The 26,800-nt window shown below is 41.3% G+C and overlaps 3 protein-coding genes across 4 annotated transcripts; 1 reads left to right on the forward strand and 2 right to left on the reverse strand.

Moving 5' to 3' along the window:
* Positions 1 to 545: 545 nt before the first annotated feature.
* On the reverse strand, positions 546 to 4,934 carry snip1 (Smad nuclear interacting protein). 2 transcript variants are annotated; one of them, XM_080426223.1, is made up of 5 exons: positions 4,641 to 4,934; positions 3,972 to 4,110; positions 2,739 to 2,779; positions 2,160 to 2,684; positions 546 to 1,650 (listed from the first exon to the last, which is right to left on the reverse strand). In XM_080426223.1, exons 1-5 carry the CDS (start codon positions 4,790 to 4,792, stop codon positions 1,386 to 1,388), a joined length of 1,122 nt encoding a protein of 373 aa, XP_080282349.1. In that variant the 5' UTR covers positions 4,793 to 4,934; the 3' UTR covers positions 546 to 1,385. The 2 variants fall into 2 exon arrangements, with proteins under 2 accessions (XP_080282349.1, XP_080282348.1); XM_080426222.1 differs by having other exon boundaries at positions 2,160 to 2,779.
* Positions 4,935 to 5,939: 1,005 nt separating this feature from the next.
* On the forward strand, positions 5,940 to 9,829 carry dnali1 (dynein, axonemal, light intermediate chain 1; the record flags this gene model as incomplete). Its single annotated transcript, XM_080426497.1, has 6 exons — positions 5,940 to 6,011; positions 7,363 to 7,499; positions 8,244 to 8,413; positions 8,778 to 8,956; positions 9,345 to 9,509; positions 9,740 to 9,829. The coding sequence occupies 6 exons, from the start codon at positions 5,940 to 5,942 to the stop codon at positions 9,773 to 9,775; spliced, it is 759 nt and encodes a 252-aa protein (XP_080282623.1). The 3' UTR covers positions 9,776 to 9,829.
* A 1,257-nt stretch (positions 9,830 to 11,086) lies between these two features.
* On the reverse strand, positions 11,087 to 26,375 carry gnl2 (G protein nucleolar 2). Its single transcript, XM_080426642.1, has 16 exons — positions 26,209 to 26,375; positions 24,840 to 24,924; positions 23,060 to 23,154; positions 21,816 to 21,955; positions 18,773 to 18,957; positions 18,110 to 18,176; positions 17,812 to 17,970; positions 16,414 to 16,527; positions 15,054 to 15,182; positions 13,985 to 14,089; positions 13,691 to 13,849; positions 13,273 to 13,380; positions 12,597 to 13,126; positions 12,105 to 12,190; positions 11,772 to 11,851; positions 11,087 to 11,605 (listed from the first exon to the last, which is right to left on the reverse strand). The coding sequence occupies exons 1-16, from the start codon at positions 26,270 to 26,272 to the stop codon at positions 11,462 to 11,464; spliced, it is 2,250 nt and encodes a 749-aa protein (XP_080282768.1). The 5' UTR covers positions 26,273 to 26,375; the 3' UTR covers positions 11,087 to 11,461.
* Positions 26,376 to 26,800: the final 425 nt, after the last annotated feature.

Genomic DNA, 26,800 nt, shown 5'->3' on the forward strand with positions numbered 1-26,800 from the left:
CAACCATTTCAAGAACACCAGTTAGTATTTTTTTTATCTATGTGATCTACACAAAATCCTGTGTTAATTGTGTACTAATGGAACCAAATGAACTCATAAGTGTCCATTTGTACACTCTGAGTTAGAGACCCATAAGGGTCTATTTGACCTGGATCAATAATTTTGCCTCTGGACCCCTCAAGGACCCCTGGACCCAATGTTGAGAACCAGAAGTATGTGATATTTTTGAACATTAGAAGCTTTGGGGTTATTTTTCAATTATTTAAAAATATTTTTTATGTTGCCAAACATTGAGTAACAAGTCATACATATTTATATACAAGTGTAGAATAGACTAAAGTGTCAAGAAGTAACTGCAATGTTGCCATACAGTTGTTTTGTTTTTCTTTGTAGGATACTTTGTCAAGACGGTTTAAGGGCTTGTCTGAAGATGTATTTTTGAACAAGCTGTGCTCAATGCAAAATACTTTGGTACACTATTACTTCCCTCACCATACCGCTCATGCATCCAATATGGTAAATGGAATAAAACAGGAAATGGCCAATAATTTCCAACCGTCTTTATTTACATTACAAAACAGACCTACACTATGTAACATTGTTCTTCAAAATGGTAAAAATAAAGCCTTGTAGCATTATGAAATACACAATGTATGGTCAACAAGGAACCTGACAAATTTTAACTAATTTCCCTACACCTCAAAAGCACAAAATGAAAAGCAATACAGATACAAGCTGTATAGTTTCTTTCCTCTGACAATAAGCAACACATACACAAGATGAATATGGAACTCACATTCAGTAGATCCTGTACATTTTACAGATGTAGCCTGGCCCTGGACATACACAGGAGGCTAGACCTCCTTTCAAATTTGTACTCAATGTTGTGATCAAAAAAATATAATATAGCATTTGTAAGATAACTCCTGGCACTGAGAATTTGGGTCATTTTGTACACTGTTAGGTGTGAGAAATGTGTCTTTCTTTGATCACAGTCACCACACTGGGTCTGAAGCAAGCAACCTGAGAATAGAGTCTTCTCTGAGACGTTTGTGGCAGGTTAAAGCAGTTTAATTCATGACTACAGAATGTTCAAAAGCAATCTTATTCCATTTAGGATCACCAATGTCCCACAAATATTGTCAGTTCACTTCCATTTGCTGCCATAAGAGAGTGGGATTGTTTGAACAATGATGAGGACATTCTCCCTCCAATACCCACAATGCAAACTGGCAGTTCAGTCTGTGGCCAGAGCTTAATTTATGCTCCGTCTTATGGCGCACGCTGAAAATAGCAGATATACAAGGTCTCAACGAGTCCCAGCGCAACGCGCCATGGGCTTGTAGCTCTGCTACTTTCGTGGCGTGGCTCAAAATAATTTGGCTTTACGCGTCCAGTCCTTCATCGTCCTCCTCCTCCTCCCCCTCCTGCTTGGCATCAACCTCTGCTGTGTCAGAGAACTCGTGCAGGAGGACGTACTCTCTGCTGCTGAAGCCAAACTTGATCACGTCCTTCTCTTTGAGCTCGTAGTAGCGTGACGGGTCGATTCGCAGGTTGTTGAGGTATGTGCCATTGCCTGAGCCCAGATCAATGATGTAGGGCCTCACCCTGCGGCCAGAGGTGCCATCTGCACGCGTGAATTCCACCAGTCTGTTCAAATGTGGAATGACAAACAAAAATATATGTTATGTGCTGCGCAACAATTCACTTTGGATTTTTTTCCTAATGACTGCAATATGAACTGTGATACAGCAGTTTCAATTTAATAAGCTTTCTCCCAAATTGTTGGCAGGCATGGTTGCGGGGTGCTAATGATGAGATTTTTTTCATTTTGAAGGAAATGTGCAACTTCATAAAATGGATCTTGTAATTTTTTTGCGCCCATGTGAGATGCGCCCTAATATAACCACTTGGCCATCAGTACGCCACTGGAACAACTTTCTGTCTGAGGGATGAACTATTCACTTAAGATCTAGAAGTCAATATTGCAAAATGTTTATTCATGGTGCAGTTCTCACCAAAATTATATTCTATACCATATATAAAGGTCCAGGTTCACCCTATATATATATATATATATATATTTATTTTTTGGGGGTTTTTTTGGGTCCGAGCTGAAAATGTTTGGGAACCTGACTGATTTAGACTATTGTCCTCACCTGTACTGGAAGACAGCATGCTGTTTTGAGCAGGATGGGTGGTCGATGGGGATGTCTGCAATTTTCCTCTGCCGCCCCAACAAGTAGGCACTTTGTCTGTGAATGTACATGACTGGAAGGGGCTCGTCATTTTTGAAGGGATACAGACGCCATCTGCGCTTAGGGATGCGAGCCTCTGGCGGTTCGTTGTACTTGATGACCACACCTCGGAATGTGTTGGTATCTTCTACGAGTGCACCAGACAGCTCAAAGTTGGGCATTTCTTTATCTTCAGGAGGGGTGTCACCTTCTTGCGGCGGCCCAAACGCCTGTTCTTCAGGGTTTTCCTCTAACTGCTGCCGACGGTTCTCTCTGCGTCGCTCGTCATGCTGCCCTCTCTCAACCTGCTGCTCTCTCTCAGCCTGCTGCTGCTGGATGGCTTGAGAGACTCTTTGGGGTCTCTCACGCTCTCTCCCCCTTTCTCTCTCCCGTGGTCTATCTGACTCCCATCGGCTCCGTCTCTCTTGCTCTGGCTGTTCGTTTCGCCTCCCTTGCTCTGGCTGTTCGTTTCGCCTCCCTTGCTCTGGCTGTTCGTTTCGCCTCCTACGGTCATTGCTACCACTCCGTTGCTCTTCGCGCTCCTGTGAGAGAAATTGCAGTTAGACAAGTTCAAGAAGTTAAAAAAGGCCAGAATAATTTCATTAGTTTTTCTTATTTTTAAAAAGGCTAAAACGGAAAAATGCATTCCTCCTCCTTACAATTATGTTCCAAGTTAACTTCCAGATATACAGCGATCTCCCATTCAAGAATGTTAACAAGGCAATGCGCATGCAGAGGGCTGCAAATCGAAAAAAGCAATTGCTGTCACTGGAACAACTTTTTTTGTTTACAAAAAAGCATAAAGCGCCACACAAAACGTGGAGAGCCCTAGGGTTCCCAAAAAGGCTAAAGTACAAAGTAAAAAAGATGAGAAAGACCACTGTAATTCAACAAATGTTTGATTGTTGCCTGAAGAAGAGGTGTGACTTGAAACACATTTAGTTATTTAAATTATTAGCCTTAATTATTCACTGCAGACCAAAGCAATGGTACAAATCTGACTTGATTTAACTATTCTTACCACATTGCTCTGTAGGAGATGACCGATCTAGAAATGGGTCTGAGAGTCTGTCTGTCCGGGGCTGTTTATTTTTTTCTTCTTTACTTTTTATATTTTTCTAAATATTGTATAACTGCAATTGTATAATGTAAGTCAAAGGGTGGTTGGATCGGGCTGAAACCTTGCCCAAACATGCATCATACGACATAGATACACATTACGCAGAAATGACTGACATCATTGACTGACCACATGAAGTCTGAGCTCCATACAGACCGTTATTAGATGCCGTCTTGTTTGTCCACAACAATGGAGTTCTATGACTTCGGGGTATGAGCTATATCTGGTGTTGAACACTCTTTTAAGTAGGATAAATGAATTGTTCACTTGTACTTTATTAGGTATGCTGACACTGACCATAAATACAAAAATAATAATAATTACACCAGCCATATCCTTCCTTACTATTTTACCCTTTAAAACAGGGAAAGGATCTGAGTCATTTTCGATTTTAGTGTTGGCTATTCAAAAATAGCGGATGTACAAGCTCACAGCACGTCACTTTGTGCCGCGCTGCGAGCTTGTACATCTGCTATTTTTTGAAAAAAGTGTGAGAACTTCTGATTTAGCATTTGTAGAATCAGCCTCAGGTCTTCTTAATAGGTTAATACACTACACACTGTGTTCCCCATGAACAAGAATCCACACTTCTAGAGACTTTATAACCAAATCACCCGCTTTATTTTGACATCAGCAGCACCACGGACTGGACTTCCACTCTTCTTATTTCTGGGAGATCTGCTTTTCCGCCTGATGGGAGACCTCTCCCTTCTATCTGGAGAGCGTGAGCGATCCCTGGTCCTGGCAGGTGATCTACATGAAAGAATAAAACATAATAAAATAAAAAGATGTCATGTATTTACTTTTTAGGATTTACTTTTAAACAGGGGGCAAATCATCACTAACAAGCCATACACATATCTATATCTGCATAGTTATAGGAATCTACAGATGCTGGTACTGGGATCAAGACTATCACTATCATCATGTATTTTATTGAGTCTGAAATGCAAATGTCAAAATCGATTAAAAAAATACATCTGTGATCCAAGGCTACTAGCTAGTACTGCTATGGCTTTATGTTTAAGGAGTGATCCATAATGAGATCTGAGGAGTGACTTTCGGGGCTCTGTTATTTGTATTTAAACATTGTGATCATCGGAGAAAAACAACAACAATAGATGAACTTGCTAGCCAATGCTAGGTAGCTTCCTAACTAGTAGCAACGAAGACAACTAGCTTAGCTGCTAACCTAAACGCTCACAACAATACTATTGTTCCAACGTGTGTAACCTTTCATTAAGTTAATGCTGTGTACATGGGGAATAATAATAATTATGTACCTGCTGGTTCTTTTTCTGGGGGCCGGTGGGCTGGAGCTGGAGCGCCGGGATGTGTGAGGCCTCGCCGGGCTTAGTTTCTCCTGTTTTACCCTCACTTTGGACTCTCTGGACGGGGAGGACTCTCCTCTCCTGTGTCGCCTTTCTTTGTCCATTATTACTTATTATGAGCGAGTGCCACTGGTTCAGCAACGGGTTTACTTAATATATATCATAATAATACAAAAACGAAATAGAGACGATTCATTTCAAACGTAGCTAATTGCAGCTAAAGACAACATACGCGTTGGTGTTGAAACTACAAATGATGTACTTCCGTTTCCCGTGGTGCGTTGGGAATAGTTGTTGGTCAGTGTTGCCAGATTTTGCGAGAGAACCATGTCTATGAAAACAAGCCCAAAAGAAGCGGCGAGGAGCCCTTCGCCCTTTAGTTAAACCTATGGTTCAAACATAATACATTGGCTATTTAAAAAACAAATAGCTTATCTCACAAGAACAGATTCAGAGCTGCGCGACTGATATTTTCAAAGGAAAAAAACAGCATAAAATAAAATAATAGCAGATCTACAAGCTTTTGCTCTGCTATTTTCCAAAGAAATCTTGGAGCAAACGTGATTTATTTATTTTTTATTTTTGAACCATTTGAACAACACAAACCTTGTACAGGGGTCCCTGACATATAATATTTTCAGATGGGGGTCCGCAGACAAATACATTAATTTGGGGGCCCTTGACTTGAACATGTTTGAGAAACACTAGTTTAAACAACATTAAGAGACCAGCAACTACACTTTAGAAACAAGCCCAAATAACCGCAACGCGCAACTACCAATATTTACAAGCAACATTACTGAAAAACAAGCCCAAAGTCCCTTATAATAAGCGGACTTGGCAACCCTGGTTGAAACTACAAATTATGCACATCCGTTTCTTGTGGTACGTTGAAAATAGTTGTCCGTTTTCCCATAGGCGGGTTTGAACTTTTGTTCCGCTAACCTTGCGCCTCTCTTTGTTTTATATGAGTAATAACACAACTCTGTAAATGCGTTGCATGTGTTTTAATCATCTGCAGGATGAAAAGGAAATAGTAAACATATCCCCGTTTTGAATGAGCGACCCATTGGTTGGTTCAGCTCGGAGAAAATGAGATGGAGCGCTTTAAACATCAATTCGTTGTCATGACAACGTGCCATGACAACTCGAAACAATAGTAGGACCAAACTTTATTTTGTAAACACGAACTTCAGTGACTTCAGTAAGCGGAAGGTTTTTTGGGTATAGTATTATTTTCAAGGCAACACAATGATTGAGTCTTTGCTGAAATATGACAATCCGGTTTTGGTGAGCAGAAATACAGATAAAAAGTCCACAAAGGTAAGTCCTCAGTACCAGAGCATTGACTATATAACCCCTACTCAGTGGTGGGGAAAGTACTCACATTTGTTACTTAAGTAAACGTATCAATACTGCAATGTAGAAATACTCTGTTACAAGTAAAAGTCCGGAATTCAAAATGTACTTGAGTAAAAAGTACAAAAGTATTGGTGTCAAAATGTACTTAAAGTACCAAAAGTAGAAGGTACTCATTATGCAGAATGTCCCATTTCACAAGTTTTGAAATGTATAAAAATCTTTTGAAAATAGAAGATCTACAAGCCCACAATGCGTTGCATCGCAACACATTGTGAGCTTGTAGATCAGCTATTTTCAAATGGCCGAAATGTATATAGGACTGAAGTGGGTAATGTATGTTTTGTAATGATAATCAAAATCTAGCAAGTAACTAAAGTTTTCAAATAATTGTAGTGGAGTAAAAAGTACAATATTTGCCTCTGAGATCATGCAGTGAAGTAAAACAAAAGTATTGAAAATTGGAAATACTCCAGTAAAGTAAAAGTACCTCAAAATTGTACATACTTGTACAATTTTAGTTATTTTAGTTATTTTCCATCTCTGTAAATGGTAACAGAATACAATCTTGGCATCTGGCTCAATGACAGTGTACATTTATCACATCAGGAAACCTGCTGGGAAATTATGACAGAATATTGGCTTTTTAATAAGCCAGTTTTCCATTATTAGCCTTTGTAGGTAGAGGATTGTTGATTGAATCATCTTTCCTACCGATTCTGGCTTATAGTGGTGTAATTTATAGACACACTGCTGCTCCACACTGAGGCCCTTGGATCCTGTTTACCTCTCAGCCCTAAGGTTTATTACCAGTGCTAACTTTATACTCACCACTGTATTCTTTTATTAGAAGGTCAGTTGGGGTCTTTCTGAGAGAAGCAATAATCACTAAAGCCCTAGTGGTCGGAAAGTTACCAATCGTATACTTTTATGTTGCATTGGAACTCTGGCCCACTTTTAACTCGTTTCAGTGACTGGCAAGTTCTCCAGGATGCCACAGGACAGATTTTTGGTAAGACTGCTTTTAGTTAGTGCAGCAGACTCTTGGAATCTACTGCAGCGTGACTTAAAATTGAATTGTCTTGTCCTTCCTGTACGCTTCAGGATGATGCTAGAAAATCATTACCCGACTGTGGTTGTTTTATAGCTGGGTTTGTTGTTGATTTATACGATTATTTAGTTTTTAACGGTTTATTCTGTTCTTTTTGTGTTTTCTGTTAGTGAAATGTAGACTTCTGCATCGTTGCAAGTGCTTGCCCTCAATCGATTATTCAAGATTAATTAAAGATTGAATGAATGAATTCAATTGCTACAGGCACGCCCTTTGAAAGTGAGCCCTCAGCCACCTGCCTTCACCGGCCCTGTTCCACCACCTCCCAAACCAAAGTCAGTCTCTGCCGATGCCAACAAACAGAAAACTGAAGAAATCCTCAATGTCATCCTTCCACCAAGGTATAACCTTCATCAACAACAGTATTAGAGTACGTTGTTAATCTCATTTGTGATTTCAACTCCAGTCACTGCTTACAAACAGGTCCGAAAAGAGCCCATCTAAAAGCTCACATCCTACAACAAAGTATAAATTGTTCTTAAAGGACGACTTCACCCATTTTCAACTTATCTTCATATAATTGGTCCTCACTAATGTTCTAGATAATATGGTACCATTTTTGTCTAAGCCGTCTGTGTCTCAGAGGAGGGCTGTGGACATTTCAGAAACCCGCCTACCAGTGACATCATCGATGGGGAATCTAAGCTAATAGTAAGAAGCTGCAGGCTTTCTCCAAGTTATCATGCTATAATGGAAGCCTTTGTTTTCGCGTTAATACAAAAATCTGAGAAAAAAAATCTGCCTAATGATGATGTCAATGGTAGGCGGGTTTATAAAGTGTACACAGCTCTCCTATGAGACACAGACAGAGTAGAAAGACATTTTACCATTTAATCATGAGCATTAGTGAGGACCAATTATATGAAGATAGGTTGAACATGGGTGAAGTCGTCCTTTAAGGTTCCCCACTATTCACACTAACTGAACCACATCGCCCATGCTTCCAGCGCAATGTGTTGGAGCTGCGCTTAAAAGGCCCATGTCAAAAGACATGGGTCGGCAGCAATATGTGATTATGCGTATATACTTTGATACAACTGTATTTATAGTCAGTTTTATTGAATACAACCCCAAATGTGTTGCAGGGAATGGATGGAGGCCAACCAGCTGTGGGTGCAGCAGGTGTCCAGCTCTCCTTGTACCCGGATGGATGTGATGCACCTGCAAGAGCAGCTGGACCTGAAGCTACAGCAAAGACAAGCCAGAGAGACAGGCATCTGCCCCGTCCGCAGGGAGCTCTACTCCCAGTGCTTTGGTGAGCAGGACATAGGAAACACATGTTCACCATGACTGAGGTCACTGGGGTTACAAACTTCGGTTGACTGCATTCAGTCCTGCATTCAGTCTATAGCAGTGGTTCTCAAAACCTTTTAATGTCAAAGAACATGTTCAAGTTGAGTATATGCACTTTGTTACTTTTTACCACTGCGCAGAATGATGCATACAGCGCTACATATGTAAGGATTTGTATGTAATCTATTATCTTATGTTATAATCACAACTCTCTCCAATGTTTTGGTTCCATTGAGTTGCCAGTGAAGCATTTCCATTAGGGTGGAAATGAATGTCTACTCAGTTTCTGTGTAACTCTTGCCCCATACTTGGTCTTATCTTTTCAGATGAACTCATCAGACAGGTGACTATCAATTGTGCTGAGCGGGGTCTGCTGCTGTTACGGGTGAGAGATGAGATCCGTATGACCACAGCTGCCTATCAGACACTGTATGAGAGCAGTGTGGCCTTTGGCATAAGGAAAGCCCTTCAGGCTGACCATGGCAAGTCTGACATGGAGAAGAGGGTAAGTCATAATTTATACTCCATAGTGTGACAGATTTTCAAGATAACATTTTGCAACACCTATAAGTAGATAAGAAATGCTTTATTCTATTTGGAAAATGACTGCTAAATTGCTCATGAGCAAGACAAGTTACCTCCAACTGTTGCAATGGAGCAGCTCATGCCAAGAGTATTAAATTGGTCGTACAGGGCACCTCCAAGCATTCCCTAGAAATAAAGTACATCTGATATGCACCCACACAAGGTGTACTTCAGCTGACTCTCCAACAGATGGCAGCATTTATCTAAACAGCTGCTGCACTTTTGGCAAACTCGTCATCAGTGTGCATAGTTAATTGTGTCAGGTAGAAACCGCTCCATAATGAAGTGTTCTCTCATTACATGCCCAGATCTCTGAACTGGAGGATCAGAAGCGAGACCTTGAGAGGCAGGTGAATGAGCAGAGAGCCAAATGTGAAGCTATTGAGAAGAGGGAGATGGAGAGGCGACAGGTGGAAGAGAATAAGCACACAGAAGAGATACAGTTCCTGAAGAGAACCAACCAGCAGCTTAAGGTGAAATTACATCGAGAATCACACACCATTAACGTTCAAGAGTTGTGCTGTAGACACTTCTATTTTAATTGAAGTTAAAAGAAGAAATGCTTGTCTCACAGACATTAATATCAAATACGGTACTCACTGAAGATATTTGTTATTATTAATTATTTAGCAACAGGCGTACCTCTCTTACTTGTACCTACTTACAAATGATTATAGTTAATTTAGCTCTCCTTTCTTTTCAGGCCCAGCTGGAGGGGATAATCGCCCCAAAGAAGTAACCTCCACATCGAGTAAATGATCTGACAAATAGGCAGATCTCCACCAGGAGGCATGCCCTAATAGCAATGTATGCAGTGAAATTACTGCCTAAAGCCATGAAACGGTAGCATTTGGTAACCAGTTGTGCATCATCCCTACGGTCTTCCGCCTGCTCTCCCTTATACTTTCATCGTCTACGTACCTCTCTCCATCTTTTTGTCATTCTAATAGATCTGTAATGTACAATTGTTAATTCCTTTTGTCAATTATCTTTATCACCTGTCGCTGGACCCACCAGTCACTCTGAAGCTCTTCACGAGAGAATTATCTCCCAAGTCATTGGGCCCGATTCACTAAGCTGGTCGTAAATATCAGTGTAAATAACGTGTAAATAAAGTGACTAAAAGGAGGGTGTATTTTCTCTAAGCAAAAACCGACGTGCAATTCACAAAGGGGTGTGTAAATCCCTGACATGTGCGGATCACTGTTGTTCCTCATTTTTGCCTGAAGGTCAGAGGCGCGTTCATATGGAAGATCATAAAGCTCTTTACACTCAGAATATGGGTGTAAACAGCTTAGTGAATCGGGCCCATTGACATTACAGCTACACAAGTTGAAACATCATGAAACCGAGAAGTAACAGCGCATAGGATGTACACAGCTATATCTGAAAGGTTGCAGGCCATGCCAGCATGTTAAGTCTCAATCTCATGAAAAGAGACCTCAGACCTGTGTGTGCACGTGACACTCTGCATGAAATGGAGAGAAAAGAGACCCATATACACACACACACAACATTTTCAGTAGAGATGTCCTGATCAAATCCCCAAAAACACATTGGTGTACTTAGCGAGTGTCTGCACTCCAAACTGTGTCAAAGACTTTGGACAGCTTGGACTGACTGCGAATTTTTGTGTTGGGATTTGTGCTGGCGTGTACGCATGTCAGTGATTGGCTAGTACACCCCAAAAGTCAGAGGGACAGGCACCCGACTGGCTAGTTACGGTCCATTGCCTTACGAGATGCATAATGCATATTCCATAGTCTGGAGAGACAAATGCTCTGCCATTTTTTGTTCACAAAAATGACAGTTATCGTTCACAGATTTGAGAAATGCTGAGGAATTGAGGTCCTTAGCCTGTTGGCAGCATCAGCATGCACAAGAAATATGAAGCTGATCAGCCTAGTATGAAAGATTAGCTGCAGACAGTCTCTCTCACACACACTGCATGAATCTTCTGGTGGAGATTAATAAAGTCTGTGTACTAACAAGTCTGAATCATGTTCTCATTTGTAAAAAAAAAACACTTTTTGAACCAAAAACAAGATGATACATTAGTTAACAAATTTTATTTATTTAACTGTATGACATACGGTTATAATAACTTTATTTTCTCTCAAACTTCGAGAACATTAAATTTGATATTGATGGATGATATTTCATCCACTCGCATTGTAGTGAAATGTCCATATAGATTGAAGCGAAAAACTATGTCCAGATGTAGATAGCAGCCATCTCAGGCAGCTCCCTGGGGGATACCTTAAGGTTAAGATAAGGCATCACGTGCACACTGCACAGGTGATTAAAGCCATACCGGTGCTCACATAGCTTTACCCCTATACCATCACTTTCTATCAGGCCTTTCCAACCAAAAGCTTTTGAACAAGCTTTTTATTAATGTCCCGCAAAGCACTTTGGTTCCAGTCTAGCGCTTTGTTCTCTTGGCTTTCCTGCCTTCGATGGCAGACGCTGGGGTCTTTTTGTTCTTGTTCTTGTTTTTGACATTGTGCGTTTCGTAATAGCGTGATCCAACTTTCTTCACCTTCGCAGCACGCTCCTTTGCTCTCCGCTGCAGTACAGAAAGAGACGTATAAAGAGAGAGAATGGGAAAGAAGAAATAAGACAAATGAGTGAGAGGAAGACCAGGGCTTTTCTCCTTCATTCCTGTTAAAGTAACTAGAGGTGTTGACCCAGATAGATTTGCCCTTTTGACGTCAGGAAGGAACGCTGCATACCTGCTTGGACGTCAGTCTGGAAGACTGGGTGGGCGCCTCGTCTTCCTCGGCTTTCTTCTTCTTGTTCTGCTGGTTTGAAGCTGAATTCAAACAAAGATAAATGTGAGTGATTGCTTACATCAGGTTGGTGCTTCATTTGAATCCCAATGGTAATGTCTGACTGAAAACATATTTGCTAGCTTGCAAACGTATCAAAGTAAGTGTCATCAATTGGAAAAGAGCTTTATCATGTCAGTAGGAATAGCTTGGGAGTTAATAATCAAATCTTGCCCAGGCCACGTGTGACTACGTATACAATGAGTTCTTACTTGTAGTCATTTTGATATCGATTACCTTTCATTTCTGCTTGCTTAGCCACTGCTTCTTCCTGTTTTCTCTTCATATCTGTGAATGCTTTGTCAGAGAGTGCCTTGGGAATCCTGTCCAGACAGAAAGCAAAGTGTCACACATTAGCCAATTACTACACAGTAATTAGCTTTCATATCCAAACAATTAACCCCCTCTTGTGGTTGGCATCTGCTGAAATCATAGCACGATTAAATTGGCCATAGAATGACTCCCAACTCTGGATGACATTAGCCAGCAGATGAGTTCAAGTTCAGAAAGAGACATGGAGTGCAGATCGCAGTAAGATGCACACACACGCTGTGGAAAACATCATTGATCAGCCATGAAATCGGTGGCTGCCAATGCTCGAGGCTTAGTGAATGGCTAGCATGGATCACCTCAAAATGCAAGGCATCTCTTTGCTTGACAGCCTCATGCTGGGCTTTTCCGAATGAAAATGATGAAGGACAAAACACAAATCAAACAAAGAACACAGACCGGATTGCAGAGAAGCGCTTGGACTTGGCCCGGTCGAGGAACTGCTTGTACTTTGCGATCTTCACATCTAGTTCACGGATCACCTCGCGTGAACTCTTGGTTTTCTTGCTGGCCTGAGCGGTTGTTGTCTCGGAGGCCTCCATCTCGCCATTGGCTGGCTCCACATCTGCCTTCACTGTCTCTCCAACCTCCTGACCTTCACAGTCGTCGTCCTCCTCCTTCTCCTCCTCCTCATCATCATCATCCTCCTCGCCCCCCTCAGAGCCGGAGTAGTCAGAGAACTCTAGGTCAGGCATGTCCACAGGAACCAGGTCCTCCTCGATGAACTCGGGTGCAACGTTGATCTTGCCGAAGTTCTGTCGGACGCCGGCCAAGATCTTCTGGACCTGTTCCTTCTGTCTCAGCTGGTTCTTCTGCTGTGTCTCCTCTTCTGCGGATATGGCAGGATCCTTAGCCAGCTCCTCCTGCTGTTCTTCCTGCACGCCATCAGTTACCACTGATGGATTTTCAACTGCTGGTCGCGCCGTGCCCTGAAAACACCAATCGGAAAAAACACGAGGGTTTACAATGTTTAACTGTGGCCAGGGTGTGGTGTGCAATAACTTGCATTTTCTGAACAAAATAAATTGATGTTGTGGCATCAAAAATAAACCCAATTTGTGCCATGACCTCTCACCTCTTGATCACCCTCGGGTCCTGGGGGTTTCACAAAGAAGGGGATACGTCCTCTCTGCCAATCATTCAGCACCATTTTGGAGACTGTGGAAATGTCTGGCTCGCCGCCCTGCAAGACACCAGGAATTGATTGCTCCAGTACAAGACTTTAAACTTGTGGTTAGGATCGAGTGGTTCACACTGAACTGAAGTTTACTTCTTCAATCAAAAGGCTTCAAAATACAACGGGGAATGTAAGCATAAGAAGAAAAATAAATCACAGCTTTGAAGGGTTGGCACTAATCATGAATAGTAAAAAAAAACAATTTCATGTTTTTATTTTCAAGATATTTTTCAAATATATAGATTGCATTCTAAAAAATATGTATGAAGGGCAGTAGGGGAGACCAATGACCACCATGTAGCAGGTGGAGCCTGACCTTGAGAAGTTTCCCGGTGCGTTGGGCGAGCTTCTCAAGGAAGTCCTCAGTTGAGATCCAGCTGGGGATGCGGTAGGTCTTCTGGATGTACTCTGGTTTGGCCCGCTCCAAAACCGCTTCAATGTGCTCCTCCGGACACTTAATCTTCTCAACTTGAACCTTAAAACCATAACATTCTTATGTATTTAGCTTGGCATACAATGTTCTCTTAACTACCAGGCTTTCTTAGAAACGCATCAAGCTTTACACTCGAATACTCAACAGACCCTGGTCTATTTTGGAACAAGTACTTACCACTCCTTTCAGAACAATGTCAGATTCGCTGTCTTCAGAGGGGTAGACGACACCAGGGCAGTCGATGAGGAAGATGCGTCTCATCAACGTGATGTACTGCCACACCTAAAAGGTAAAAAGATTATCTTATCTGTAGAGCTAAATCATTTCAGCTTGGCACGTAGTGTTTGGCACGTCACACAAAACTAAGCCTGTTTAGCTTTTAATGATATGAAGAGATAAGGCAAAAATGATGACCAGGTCGGTATGAATCTAAAACAATGTTATCTTTTGGGGAGGGCAGAGAGGGAAAATAAACACTCCAAACAGAGGACGGCTTTGAATCTGATTCAGACCAGTAATCACAGTATCTCTCCCTCCGCCTTCTCTTTCCTCATCCTGAAACTTTGTTACTCACCTCCATGTTTGGTTTACGGGGTGGAAGCGTGTGACAAGCCTTTTCACCATCAAGCATACACACATCCATTTAGAACAAAAGGAGAAACGAGGGCCAAAGTAGCGTGGCGGAGTGAGGAGCCTTGTTTGGCCCTGGCTAGACAACGAAAGCCGTTCTCTGGCGAGAGACAAGGTGGGCGATAAACGTGTGCTGGCCATGTGCCCATCCGATATGTCAGAGGTGCAAAAGGGAAAAAAAGAATCCCTTCCCTTGCTGTCCAAGTTCACAACTTTGGCAAGGACAGACGAGTCAGATATTATCACCCCCCCCCCCCCCCCCCCTCCCCAACCCTGCTTTGGACATTGGGCTTTCCAGACCACTGTTTAATTCCAAACAGGATAAATAGCTCCAGAGAGAGGAAATTAAGGATGAGGATGATTGTTGTTCTTTCTCTTTGGGCCCTGCCTGCAGTCAGGCTTTCTATCTGTCGCATAGTTAAGGATGTGACTCAGCTACTTGTGCTGTACAGCAGCAATGAGCGTTTACTCAGTCTTTAGATTTTAGTGTACACGTTCAGTTTACGCTAAAATGAATCCAACCCCTGTGAGCGCTGACAGCTAAAATAAACTGTTAAAAACAAATTACATTTATTATGACGCCTCCCAGTCCATCAATATGAACTGATGTTCATACCTTGGTATAGCCGGCGATGGGTGCCACGTTGCAGACCTTCTTGGAGCGCAACGTGTTGATGACTGAGCTCTTTCCCACGTTGGGGTAGCCAATGAAACCCACACTGATCTGTTTCTTGTCTGAGTGGAGCTGAAAGGGGGCAGAAAACAATGTCAAGAGTCTGCCGTTTCCTGAAGCAACATACCCGGTCTGTCTTCAATTCAGGGAGATAATTTAGATGGTTCTCTGTCTGTTGCCATTAGTCATAAAGCAAGTCAATGCGTCATCCCTTAGAACTACCAAAAAATAAATATACACACACATACCAGAAGGATGATTATCTATAAATGAAAGCCACTTTTGTGTCAAAGAGAGAAAAATGGCTACTGGAGGCAACTACAGCACAAGGAAGATCAGAACCCTGTCAAAACGAGAGGTATAAATATCTTTCATCCATCCTGTTTGTCCCAAAAGGTAATCTTAAGAAGGCTGTTTTGGAACAGGTTTCTTTGTCTTGTTATCTCCTTGACATTTATGTGAATGGGGGCCAAGGACGTGAACATTTATGAGGAAAGAGAAACAATAGCATGGGTATGTCCACCCTACACATTTTCGTTGACCTCTCACTTCTTTTAAACTGACAGTTTCACACATAATATGCTCTGTTCCAAATGGCAGCACCATCACCTGGTCTTGCGTGAGATGGCCAAGGAAACTGAATGTGCAAGCTAAATATAGTTTAGACAGTATCATCATTCAAACATGTCAGAATGAGGGGGGGGGGGGGGGGGGGAATGTATTATTTAAGTATTTAAAGATGTTACACAAACCTAACTTGTCTACTTTGTTATATCAAGATGTGTGTTATGGCAACAAAACAGTGATTAAAAAATATTAAATGTGGTTGCAATATCATGATACTAGGAAAACATTCCAATTAAAAATATTGTAGTGTCATACTATTAGGAAGTGCAGCAGTCAATATTGCCATTTTAACTACTGGTATTATGTGCGTTACACTGCTACACGGCATGTACATGTTTTCTTTTTCTAAATCACAGGTTGCACTTCTGCTTTCGTGAGAAAATCCATAAACCTTGTTCATGAATAGTGTGTGAAAATCAGGGTTAGGGTTCTGAACAAATCGCAAGGGACATCAGTGAATTGCTATCTTCTACTGAGCCGCCAGTTCACAACCCAATAAGACAAAAAAAGCAGCTCTAAGGCACATGTTTGGATCCCACACAGGATGAGCAGACGGGGCAGCGTGTGAGCACAAAGCCAAAACCTGTGCTAGTGCAGCCATCTTTTGGTTCGGCTTACGGTCTAGACCCCAGAACAAATCGGAGGAATTTTGAGTCCAGGTCATGCCTCTTCTTACCTTGCCAAACTGCCTCAGGAGCTGGATGAGAGAGCCCTTGCCAAAGGAGTTGGTGAGGCTGGCATGGAAAGCAAGAGTGGGATTTTCACGGGACAGAATGGCTACCCAGCGTTTCTGGTTCAAAGATAAACAGAGAGGGAGAAGTCAGAGGATAAGTTAGACCAGAGGTGCACAAACTGTGGGTCAGGACCTAAATCACCACTGGGTCGTGGGAAATGTTATAATGGCAATGCAAATAAAAAAAATAAATAAACTACAAATATTAATTTGCCGTAGAAGTTTCTGTTCAAAACATGTTGCTTGTTTGTCCAGAGTGAACTGAGAAAAAAAACAAAGCAAAATAGTATCACTTTGGCATTTTTTAAGTGCACAAATGTATTATCCCTTTCTTTAGCTTTTAGTTATGAAAAACCTGGTGGTTATCAGCAGACAGTCAATTGTCAATTAATTAGCACAAAAAATACTACACTGCATCGCGACAAGCATGGATCAATATTTCTGTGTCATTATTGAAAGGGTTTGTGCATCCCTGACTGAATAAAATAGGTGCGGGTCCTGGTTGCATGTCTAAGTACTATTATGCAAGTTGTTTAACTCCTAACTGCTCAACATGAGCAGGATGGTGCCTTGCATGGTTTCTTCTGCCGCCAGTTTGTGAATGTGTGTGAGACTTCGTGAATGTAATGAACATTGTAAAAAATGCTTTGAAGAAAGGCGCAATATAAATGCACTTTTTACCATTGTGAGAGGTATTATGAGTGTACCTCCAAAAGCACTTTCCCTTCTGACAATAGGGGCACAATTAAATGCAAAAAGGTTAACTGTATGTCATAGATACGCTATTTTGTTCCCTGTACATTCCTCAGGGCCCAACGGCTGCAACCAACATCTTGCACCAGGGCAACCAATCACACTTTGCAATTTCTCAAAACTGTCTTGTTTGTATTACTTTCATAGACCGGCTGATCAGCTGGCTGTCCTACTTTGGCTGACTGCTATAACTACTTTATTATTTTTGTCAGTTTGGACAGCCATGGAGGCTGTCATCTACATTCCCTAATTTGTATTCCCAGTCTAGCTCTGTACAAACAGATTTGACACAAGGCGTTAACGATCGGTAGCCTTTCCCCACTTTGCACAGTACCTTTTCCTCCATGCACAAAAAACAACATCATCATCACTTGCACCACACAGACACTGGAGGGAGGTCCTGGCATAGTTTTGCACTCCACTGAGCACCACTTTCTACTTCCAATTTATTTTACAACTTCCATGCACCTTTTGACTATATTCAACTACTATACTCGAGAATTAACAATTAAGGGAACTAAATTGAACCATTTCACTACTGTGACATTTGATGAAATATACTTAGTGGTGCAGTCCCAAGTCTCTTACCGTGACCCAGGTGGGGATAAGGTCGCACTTGTTGAGAACAAAGATGAGATGCTTCCAGGGTTTCTCCTTCTTCATATAGCCTTCTATGCTCTTGGAGCGAGTGCCCATGGGGTCGCGGGCATCCAGCACTTGGATGACCACGTCTGAAGAGTCAATCACCTGAAATAATTAAAACAAAAGGGGGGAAAACAGAGCTGGACATTAAATCCTGAATGCCCCATCAGTGAACAATCGCTAGCCCTGATGAATACACAAGCGTTGATAGTGCGGTTAGAGGAAGATGAATGGAGTGCAATACCTTGTAAAGCTCACCCCAGATCCTTTTGGACTGACCCTTCTTGAATATCTCCTCACGTACTTCAGGCCTGTTATGGCAAAATGGGAAAATTATGTTTGGCCATGAGCTTAACATGTTGATCCAAAAAAACAATGAAGTGTTTTGAAATGGACATTTCCAGATAACTTTGTTAAGCTGGTTACAGTTTCCTGTGCATATTGGCTACTGCATGGCTACAGAACTCTAGTAATCTTACTGCTACAAACTTGATCAATTATGAATTTATAGCAAGTGACTCACTCTTCAGTCATCACAATTAGGGTTGTCATGATCATGACATTTTAGTTGATGATTAATTGTCGTACAAATAACTGATAATTTCAATGTGAAGATTGGAACCAAAATTTAATTTCTGTTTGCCTTTTAGGCTTTGTAAACTGAAATTGTACTGGGCCGACACGACAAATAACTTGTCATATGTTGTATATGGCCAAAACAGGCCATTTCATACTTTCAAAACATTAAAAAAATAGCCAAAATAGCAGATCATTCATTTATACAGATGAATGGAAATTACTCTGTTGTGTCGTTTGTTGGTTCTGGTCATTGTTCTTGGTTAATTTATTGATACTCAATTTGTCAGTATAAATAAAGCCTATACTGTAGCATGTTTGTTCTGTTTACCTGACTCCGTCATCCTCTACGACCAGGTCTCTGTCCTTGTCAGTGTTGTAGCTGTCAGCTGAGGCATTCGCATGTTCAAGCAGGTCCTTCATGTCCCCCACCATCAGGTTAGGTCTTTTCCTCTGAGCTTTGGGCCCAAATGTGGTCCCAAAGCCCTCAGTGTCAAGAATGTGTACCTTGGAGTTCTGCAATGAATGGACAAATGGCACAAATCAGCCTTTTAGATTGAAAGAACTAAGGAATGATTTAACCTAAATCATGATAGCCTGATAATAAAAACTTGATCACGGTAAGATTCTTTGCCATATCATCCAGCACTGATTTGAGTTTTATATAACATAAATAAGTACAGGAGAGAGGCTCTTTGTCAGAAGTTATATTTTTGTAGGCATATGGCTTCTTCCTTGCCTTTGATCAATCTGAATGTTTGATTTTAAAATGCGTATCATGTCTAAAGACATTTCCCCAAATGCAGTCAGAGCCAGGTAAACTATCTATCCAAGATTAACGGCTAGGATGGAAGCGTTTACTTTGAATATAGGCCTGCCTGATGTCTGAACTCTGGCTGACTGCTGGGTGAACTCAATATGACTTGCATGACGGAATGCATATGCACATAGAGCTCTGTATTATGGCTATAGTATTCTATTCCCAAGTTTATTTACTGTCTAATAACTGATCAATTTTGTATTGTCAATTGTGCTGGATATGATGAGAATTTGGGACTGTTTCGGAACAGACACAGGTAAACAAACAGCAAACAAACTTTTGATACCAAACGTTTGTATGAAATGAACTGTAACAAATAAGAGCCCCCCTAGGCGCTCGGGTGGCACAGGGGTTAAGTGGGCTGCCCACCACCATGGAGTCTAATGGTTTGAATACAATGTGGTGAATCTATCTTGGCTGAGCATCTATACGAACCCAATAGGCCCTTGTTCAGGGGAGGGAAGATAGGCAGAGTGATGATTGTCACTGCACGTACTGCACGTGGCAAGCACTGGGAGGAATGAATTGACATAACGACTCAATTGGGGATAAAAATAATTGGCAACTCTAAAAACAAAAAAGCCCCTGCATGTTACATTGTATATTTATTTTAAAATGTTTGTTAGATGTATAGAGACTGAGAGATGATTTGCTGTAACTCATCTTAACTTCCAATACGGAAAGAAATAGAGGGGGGGAAAAAAGATTTTGTCAAGACGTCCTCTCACAAATTGTCCAGTGGAGCTTACTGCTCCAAATTGTGTTGTTGCTGCTGTGCTGCTATTTCATGTGGCCTGACTCTCACTGGGTTGTTGTGTGGCGTAGCACGATGCTGTTCTAATTCCCCCCAAATGAAGCAAAATGCAGCTGAATCACAGCCTTTTATGATACGTTTGAATATCACCATGAATTGACATTTTAATTTGATTAATTGTGCAGCTCTATTAAACACACAAAATGTTTTGGCTCTGAGCATATTGAGGGAAAACTGAAAAGATTGTTGATGCTTTCAAGTTGACGGCATTCTTCCAGGGGTTCCACCAACTAAACAAACACACACGGCAAACAGAACCCCTCAAATATGCAAAGAATCAGCCAATAAAACGGACCTGCCTGAGCCAATTCTGATTAGGAGTTCCAATTACCTTTAAACACAGGATGAAGCCATACTTCTATTGCAACATTGCCAAGGAAAAAAAAAACAAAGTTTACAGATCTTGTCAGAAACAATGATGTTTAAGACTTGAACGCGTTGCCTTGAACGTGTGCCAAGATGCTCTCCAGGGCTCCCCGTTTCTTTGAAACCATGTGTCCGTGTCCCCTTTCCTAACCACTGACTCAGGTTTTGTTCCTCAACCTCCTCTTGGAACAAGTACATTCCGCTGCTTGACATATAGCCCAAACAATGAGTCACAGTACGACTTCAAGAGAATTATGCATTTTAATGACTTGATATTCTTTATCAAAAACGATCAGATATAACGATTGACCAGAAGAGGAGAAAATAGTCCCTAAATGTTTTGATTTGCAGCCTGAGTAGCCTTCAGCTCTGAGCAAAAACACAGCTGCAAGTACCCATAAAAATGTCAAGAAAAGAACACCATTGGAGCAATGCTCAGAAAATGAATGTAATCGATTTCAACAATTAATGACCAGTTTGGTGTGCTTACTTGTTACCTGGGTAGTTATAAACAAGGTGAGGGGAGACAGGGGAAGACGGATGGACGGACGGACGGACGGACGGACGGACGGGGGGGTTGGGAGGAAGAGCCCAACATATTTGGAGCAGCATTGAGCAATGAGCTCTTTGAAAAGGTTTTGAACGCATATGGAACCATTTATACATAAAAAAAAGCGCACTGAAATAGAGTCAACAACATGTTGGGAGAGAATGAGAAGAACTGGACAGAAGTGTTGTTTGGAATCCATTTATGTTATGGGGATGGAAAGGGTTCAAAGCTAGAAGGGTGAGAGATAGTAAGTACCTGTATAGTCAGATTCACAGCAGGACCAGAATCACAACGAGACAAATAAGGCCTAAGAGATGGGCTCTGTGTCTCTCTCTTTAGACCGAAGCTTCCCTTCTGCTCCCTGTGGATCTCACCTCATAAAACCCCAAGCAACAGGCTACTGTGGAGAACCCTGCCATGCTTCTCATCTATAACACCAGATATTAGCCAAGCAAAGAGGCAAAAGCTGTGTTATGAGTCTACAATATCCTCATAAAATCCACACAAAAAGCCTTGAATAACCCATCACTAGAAACCAAAAGTAGAGAGCCAGAAAGAGCCAGACAGACAAAAGTTGATGACAGAAACGGAGGAATCAGTCTGCCTTTACCCAGATAAACCCTATATACTTTCTTGTATGACAAATAGCGGGAAAAAAAGCTGATCAATACACAAGCTCACAATGCATCACATCGTGAATTCAACATTTTGGAAATGTTAAATATTTTTACTTTTTGCCTATAATGACATGCCAACAAGAGGGACACACGGTTGTAAGTGCTGTGGTTAATACAAAAAAGGTTTAAATTCTGTTTGGTACTCACATGGGCCTTCACACGGTCGTGTAGCAGGGACATAGGGAGTTTGCTCTGTTTCATCACAACCCGATATGGATCTTTCTGCACTGCACCCATCTCTTCCTGGAACTTCTGTAGGGATGACTGCTTGATCACCCGGGTGTTTGCTGAAGAAGGGGGGGATTCAAGTGAAAAGTGAAAGCTAGTTATGTTCGGGCATCGAGAGTCAGACAGTCAGAAGCACAGTCAATCAAGTATAAAAGCTGTGATTATGAACACAAGAAACTAACACATGTTAATTAAACACAGTGATGTATGGCAGCATGTGGCTAAGGAGGTACAGCGGCCGTCAGGGAATTGGAAGGTCCCCGGTTCGATCCTACCTCCAGGTTTAGTGTCAAAGTGTTCTTGAGTAAGACACTAATCCCTAACCACCAGCTATGTGCAAATGTACTTCACAAATACAAACAACTAAAGGGGACACAATTATCATCCAGCCACCCTAATAGAGGAAGGCTACTTCATTTATCCGTCTGCCCTACTACTAGCACACCGGTCGTGACTCTACACTATGCAGAAATATATACTGCATGCCATGGGAAATCTAATAAACTACATTTCATGCTTTCAACGTTCATATTTACTGTACAGTTTGTATGAAACTATGGGTGCGTTCGGAAATACAGCACTGAGCGCACTGGCCAATACAAACTAGCACTGGCCAATACTAACTAACCGAACGCGCCCTCAATTATAGCGCTCCAACTCAAAATGTGTCAATGTGGCTACGCCCAAATATGGAGTGTGTTGTCTAACCTCAATCATCATAATGGCATCAGGCACAAACAAATCACTCAGCCCATATACTAATGACATCAGGGATCTCGATTTATGCCCATAAAAGGGACAAGGACTGACAGATACAGAGGTGCAACGTAGGTGTGAGAGCCGCGTAGCAGCCCAAAACCTAGTCGTTCGGGCCCAAACCTCTAGTTATGATTATCATTAAACTCTGCCAGATAACACTCACCGTTTCTAGAGAAACCTGGTGCTGAATGCTCAAAAATACCACGGATAAAGAAATTTCACAGACAGGTAATGATTCTTATTTATTACAGCACAGACATTTGGGGATAAAACCCTTCTTTGGCGTGCATTTTTAAAAGAAGGGCCAAAGAAGGTTTTATCCAGCAACATCAGTGGGGCAATAAATAAGAATCATTATTTACCTGCGTGCTGTCCGTTAAATGTTTTATCTTAAGTGTACTCACCAAACCATTTGATGTTTGGCTCAACTCTGGCCTGTGTCCCTGAAGCCACAGTCGACTGGAACTGTAAAGGCCTGATGACTTTTCCTCTGTTGTTGCTGTTGAGTGGATCATAATAGCAGCATGCTGTTATTAGAGGAAAACCTTGCAACTCACATTACATGAGCAGTGACGTTGCTGGGTTTTCAATGTAGTGAGTCAGTGGTCATTTGAATGAGTCCCAGGGACATTTTATGAGTTCTAACAAAATGTGTCGTTTTTGAGAAATTGCAGTGTTAAACCCGTGTTTGATATGGCTATAAAGTATCTGAATCATTTTGGGGGAAAAGGTTTTCCCCAAATTCTCTCCAAAAATTAAATTAATACATTCATAAATAAATAATGATGTTTTTTTTTGTTAAGTCTAGGTAAAATAGCATGTGTCCACTGGACAGAAACTGTAGTAACACCATTTAAATATTGATTTTAAAGATCAGTAGAATAAGGTTAGGTATGATGTCTACTTCATGCATTTCTGTGCCTACAGTACACATCTCCTACTGTACATTCTATTCACTACTCCTTGGAAAGTCGTAAACTCAGAATACATAATTGACAAAGATGCCTGTAGAGCTCCTCGCTGCCTGTAGAGAGACAACACTCTGGAGAGAAGCATCACGTTGGCTCTGGGTATAATATTAATGCGGGAATGTCCCACATTATAAGCGCTGAATTTAACATAGCAGGATAAAGTAGCAGTCCTGTGGCGTGGACGCATGGTTTGTTTGATGCATACTTTCTTAAAAATGTACGTCAGACACGCAGGACGCAGGGCTATGAGAGCATCACTGCATGAGCGCCGAAAACTTGGAAGAGTTGGACTCTTGGGTTAATCACTTGTAACCTGCCGTTTTGCGTATGTCAAGGAAAAATCTTTAATAAATGTTTTCATTTAATTTAGTTAAGAGTTTGAATCTAACGCATCAAGCTTTTTCAAGCGTCTATACGAACACAATTGGCCCGTGTACGGGGGAAGGAGTTGCAGAAATAGCCGATATACAAGCTCACAACTTGTTACAGCTTGTAGATGGCCTAATTTTGCTATTCATTGAACAATGAAGTGTGTAGGGCTTAAGTGGTTAACAACTCATTCACTGCCAGAACTTTTTTTTTTTTGCGTTTGCCCACTGCCAGAGATTTTTCATTGAAAAAAAAAGTACTCAGGAGCCGAGATACAAAATGTTTAAGTTTTAAGTTAACAAGGAAGTGGATGGGAGTCTAGATCTTCAAAAAATCATATCTCCTTGGTCTTTGGGTTAAAAAATAAATGAATAAATAATTAAAAAAAATAAAAAATTAAAAGTCGTTTTAGTCGTTCTTGGCAGACAGGGTTAAAGGACAAAAGTCGTTTTAGTCGTTCTAGGCAGGGAATGAGTTAATCAATTTAAATCGGTTATAGGAAAATATAAAAATACTGGAAATAGAAGATAGAAGCGATGCGTTGTTGTGAGCTTGTGCGTTACACAACCGCTGTATGGACAAGTATTAATTAGGGAGTAAGTGGTTAATCAGACTAATCAATCTAATCAATGGAATTCATTATTGAATTGTTTTTATGGATTTTCAATAACAACAATACATACATAAAATTGGAATTCATTAATGTTGATTCGTTGATATAGCAAAAAAATCAAAACAAATATTCAATTGTTGGAAGAAGTAATTGATAGATAAATCACTAAGACAATAATCAATATTTGCAGCTGACGTCAAGTCCAAATACCAGTCCTGACAGTGTACTTACCATCTCTGTTTCTGTCTGTACATATTCAGACGCTTTATGGTCGAGCGGTCCCTGAAGTTACCCGGTCCATTCCCCTTGACTCGATCTGTGAGTGACATTGCATGATGTGTAAACAATGTCATAAAAATACACATTAATAGAAGTCATCATGAGGGGCATGTGTAGACTCAATCTACACTGTAGTCAAATCCCCAGTGTTAGTATATGCATTTGTAACTCAGAAACTGTACAAATGTACCAGACTCTTTAATCAACACTCACAAATCCGGATTTTACAGTGTAAGCCAGTCTAACATCATGAACATAATATGAACATAATGTCAGTGTAACTGGTAGGAGTAATAAGAAGTCAGACTTGTACACAGGGTGCTCACAATAAATTCCTCAGTGTTTGATTCCATTTGGTTTCATTTGTACACTCAGAGTGACAGCTGCAATCCCCCTATTTTAACCAATCTCTGTGGTAGAGTATTAAAACATAACACATATAACTAGGAGGTGGTCACCCTACTCTTCCATTGAGAAAATTGGACCCTAGTGTCGGACACCTACTTGTGGCTCTGCCATAGACCTTAGATCTCTCATGCGGGTTCGAATCCCAGGTAGGACATAAAACGTACGTATTGCAGCTATAGTTTTTTAACGCAAGATTAACACAAGATTCTACTGTGTAGGGAGGAGTACATGGTATGAGCAGCACTCCCTCAAGGTCTGACTGCTGCTGAAGTTGTTTTAGCCAAACGGGTCAAATCCAAGCCGCAGTGTGACTTGTTATGTCATTGGTTCTCAAAGTGGGGTCCGGGGACCCCCAGGGATACTTTGGGGGGTACCAGGGGGTCCCCAACAAAATTAGTTAAGAAAGCATCACAATCATTTGAACCCCTTTATCCATATTTTATACGTTGGCTATTAAAAAATAGCAGATCTACAAGCTCAGTGCCGCGCCATGAGCTTGTAGATCTGCTATTTTTGAAAAATCGTGAAAATGTGTGCAAATATTTGAATACATATTTTTTAAAGCGAACATTTGTAACTCTAATCTTTTCTTCTGGGGGTCCCTGGAGCAAAATATTTTCAGATGGGGGGTCCGTGGCTAAATACATATCATTTAAGGGGTCCTTGACATGAAAAAGTTTGAGAACCACTGACTTATGTTACTCTACATTGCAGTGTTGATACTTTTACTCAAGAAAAGAATGCGAGTACTTTTTTTCCACCACTTGCTTGTGTGTTGCTTTAGTTTACATGAACTACATCCATTAGTGGAAACACAGGGAGAACGGCAGGGTAATGACATTCTCAGAAGAGCTAGCGACCGTTAGCATTAGCTGTAAACAAACCATATGGTAACACCGTGTTCATCTCTTACCGGGGTTGGAGCTGGACGTGGAGGGGTTGATGGTGCTTCTCCCCTTGAACTGTGGCTTCACCATGGTGGCTGGTCAGCGGACGGAGGTTCAAAATGTCCAAAATGTATAAGTTTATGATGTTCAACAGTGAAGAGACCCGTACACGTGTTGTTGTAATGGGGAGCGCCAGAACCCGGAAGAACGTCATCAGAAGAGCGACGGAGAAGGCGACCAATCAGATGACTCGTGGAGGCTGGGGAGGAGGCTGTCAGTTCTCCCGTGTTACCATGGTTACACATGATGGACGTTATTCATTTGACCCAGTCAGATGCATGCAACATTTACTTATTCTGCATAACCTTACCCCCCCCCCCCCCCCCCCCTACACACACACACACACACACACACACACACACACACACACACACACACACACACACACACACACACACACACACACACACACACACACACACACTGTTTACTGTACATATCTTTCTTTCTTATTACTACTCGTATATATGATTATTGTATTATTGTTATTAATGGTTAGTTTAGTAATAGTAATCTAAATAGGCAACGTCACGTTTTCAAATAATTGTAGCAAAATGC

The sequence above is a fragment of the Gymnoscopelus braueri genome, assembly GCF_963280865.1.
Source record: "Gymnoscopelus braueri genome assembly, chromosome: 4".
Taxonomy (NCBI): Eukaryota; Metazoa; Chordata; class Actinopteri; order Myctophiformes; family Myctophidae; genus Gymnoscopelus; species Gymnoscopelus braueri.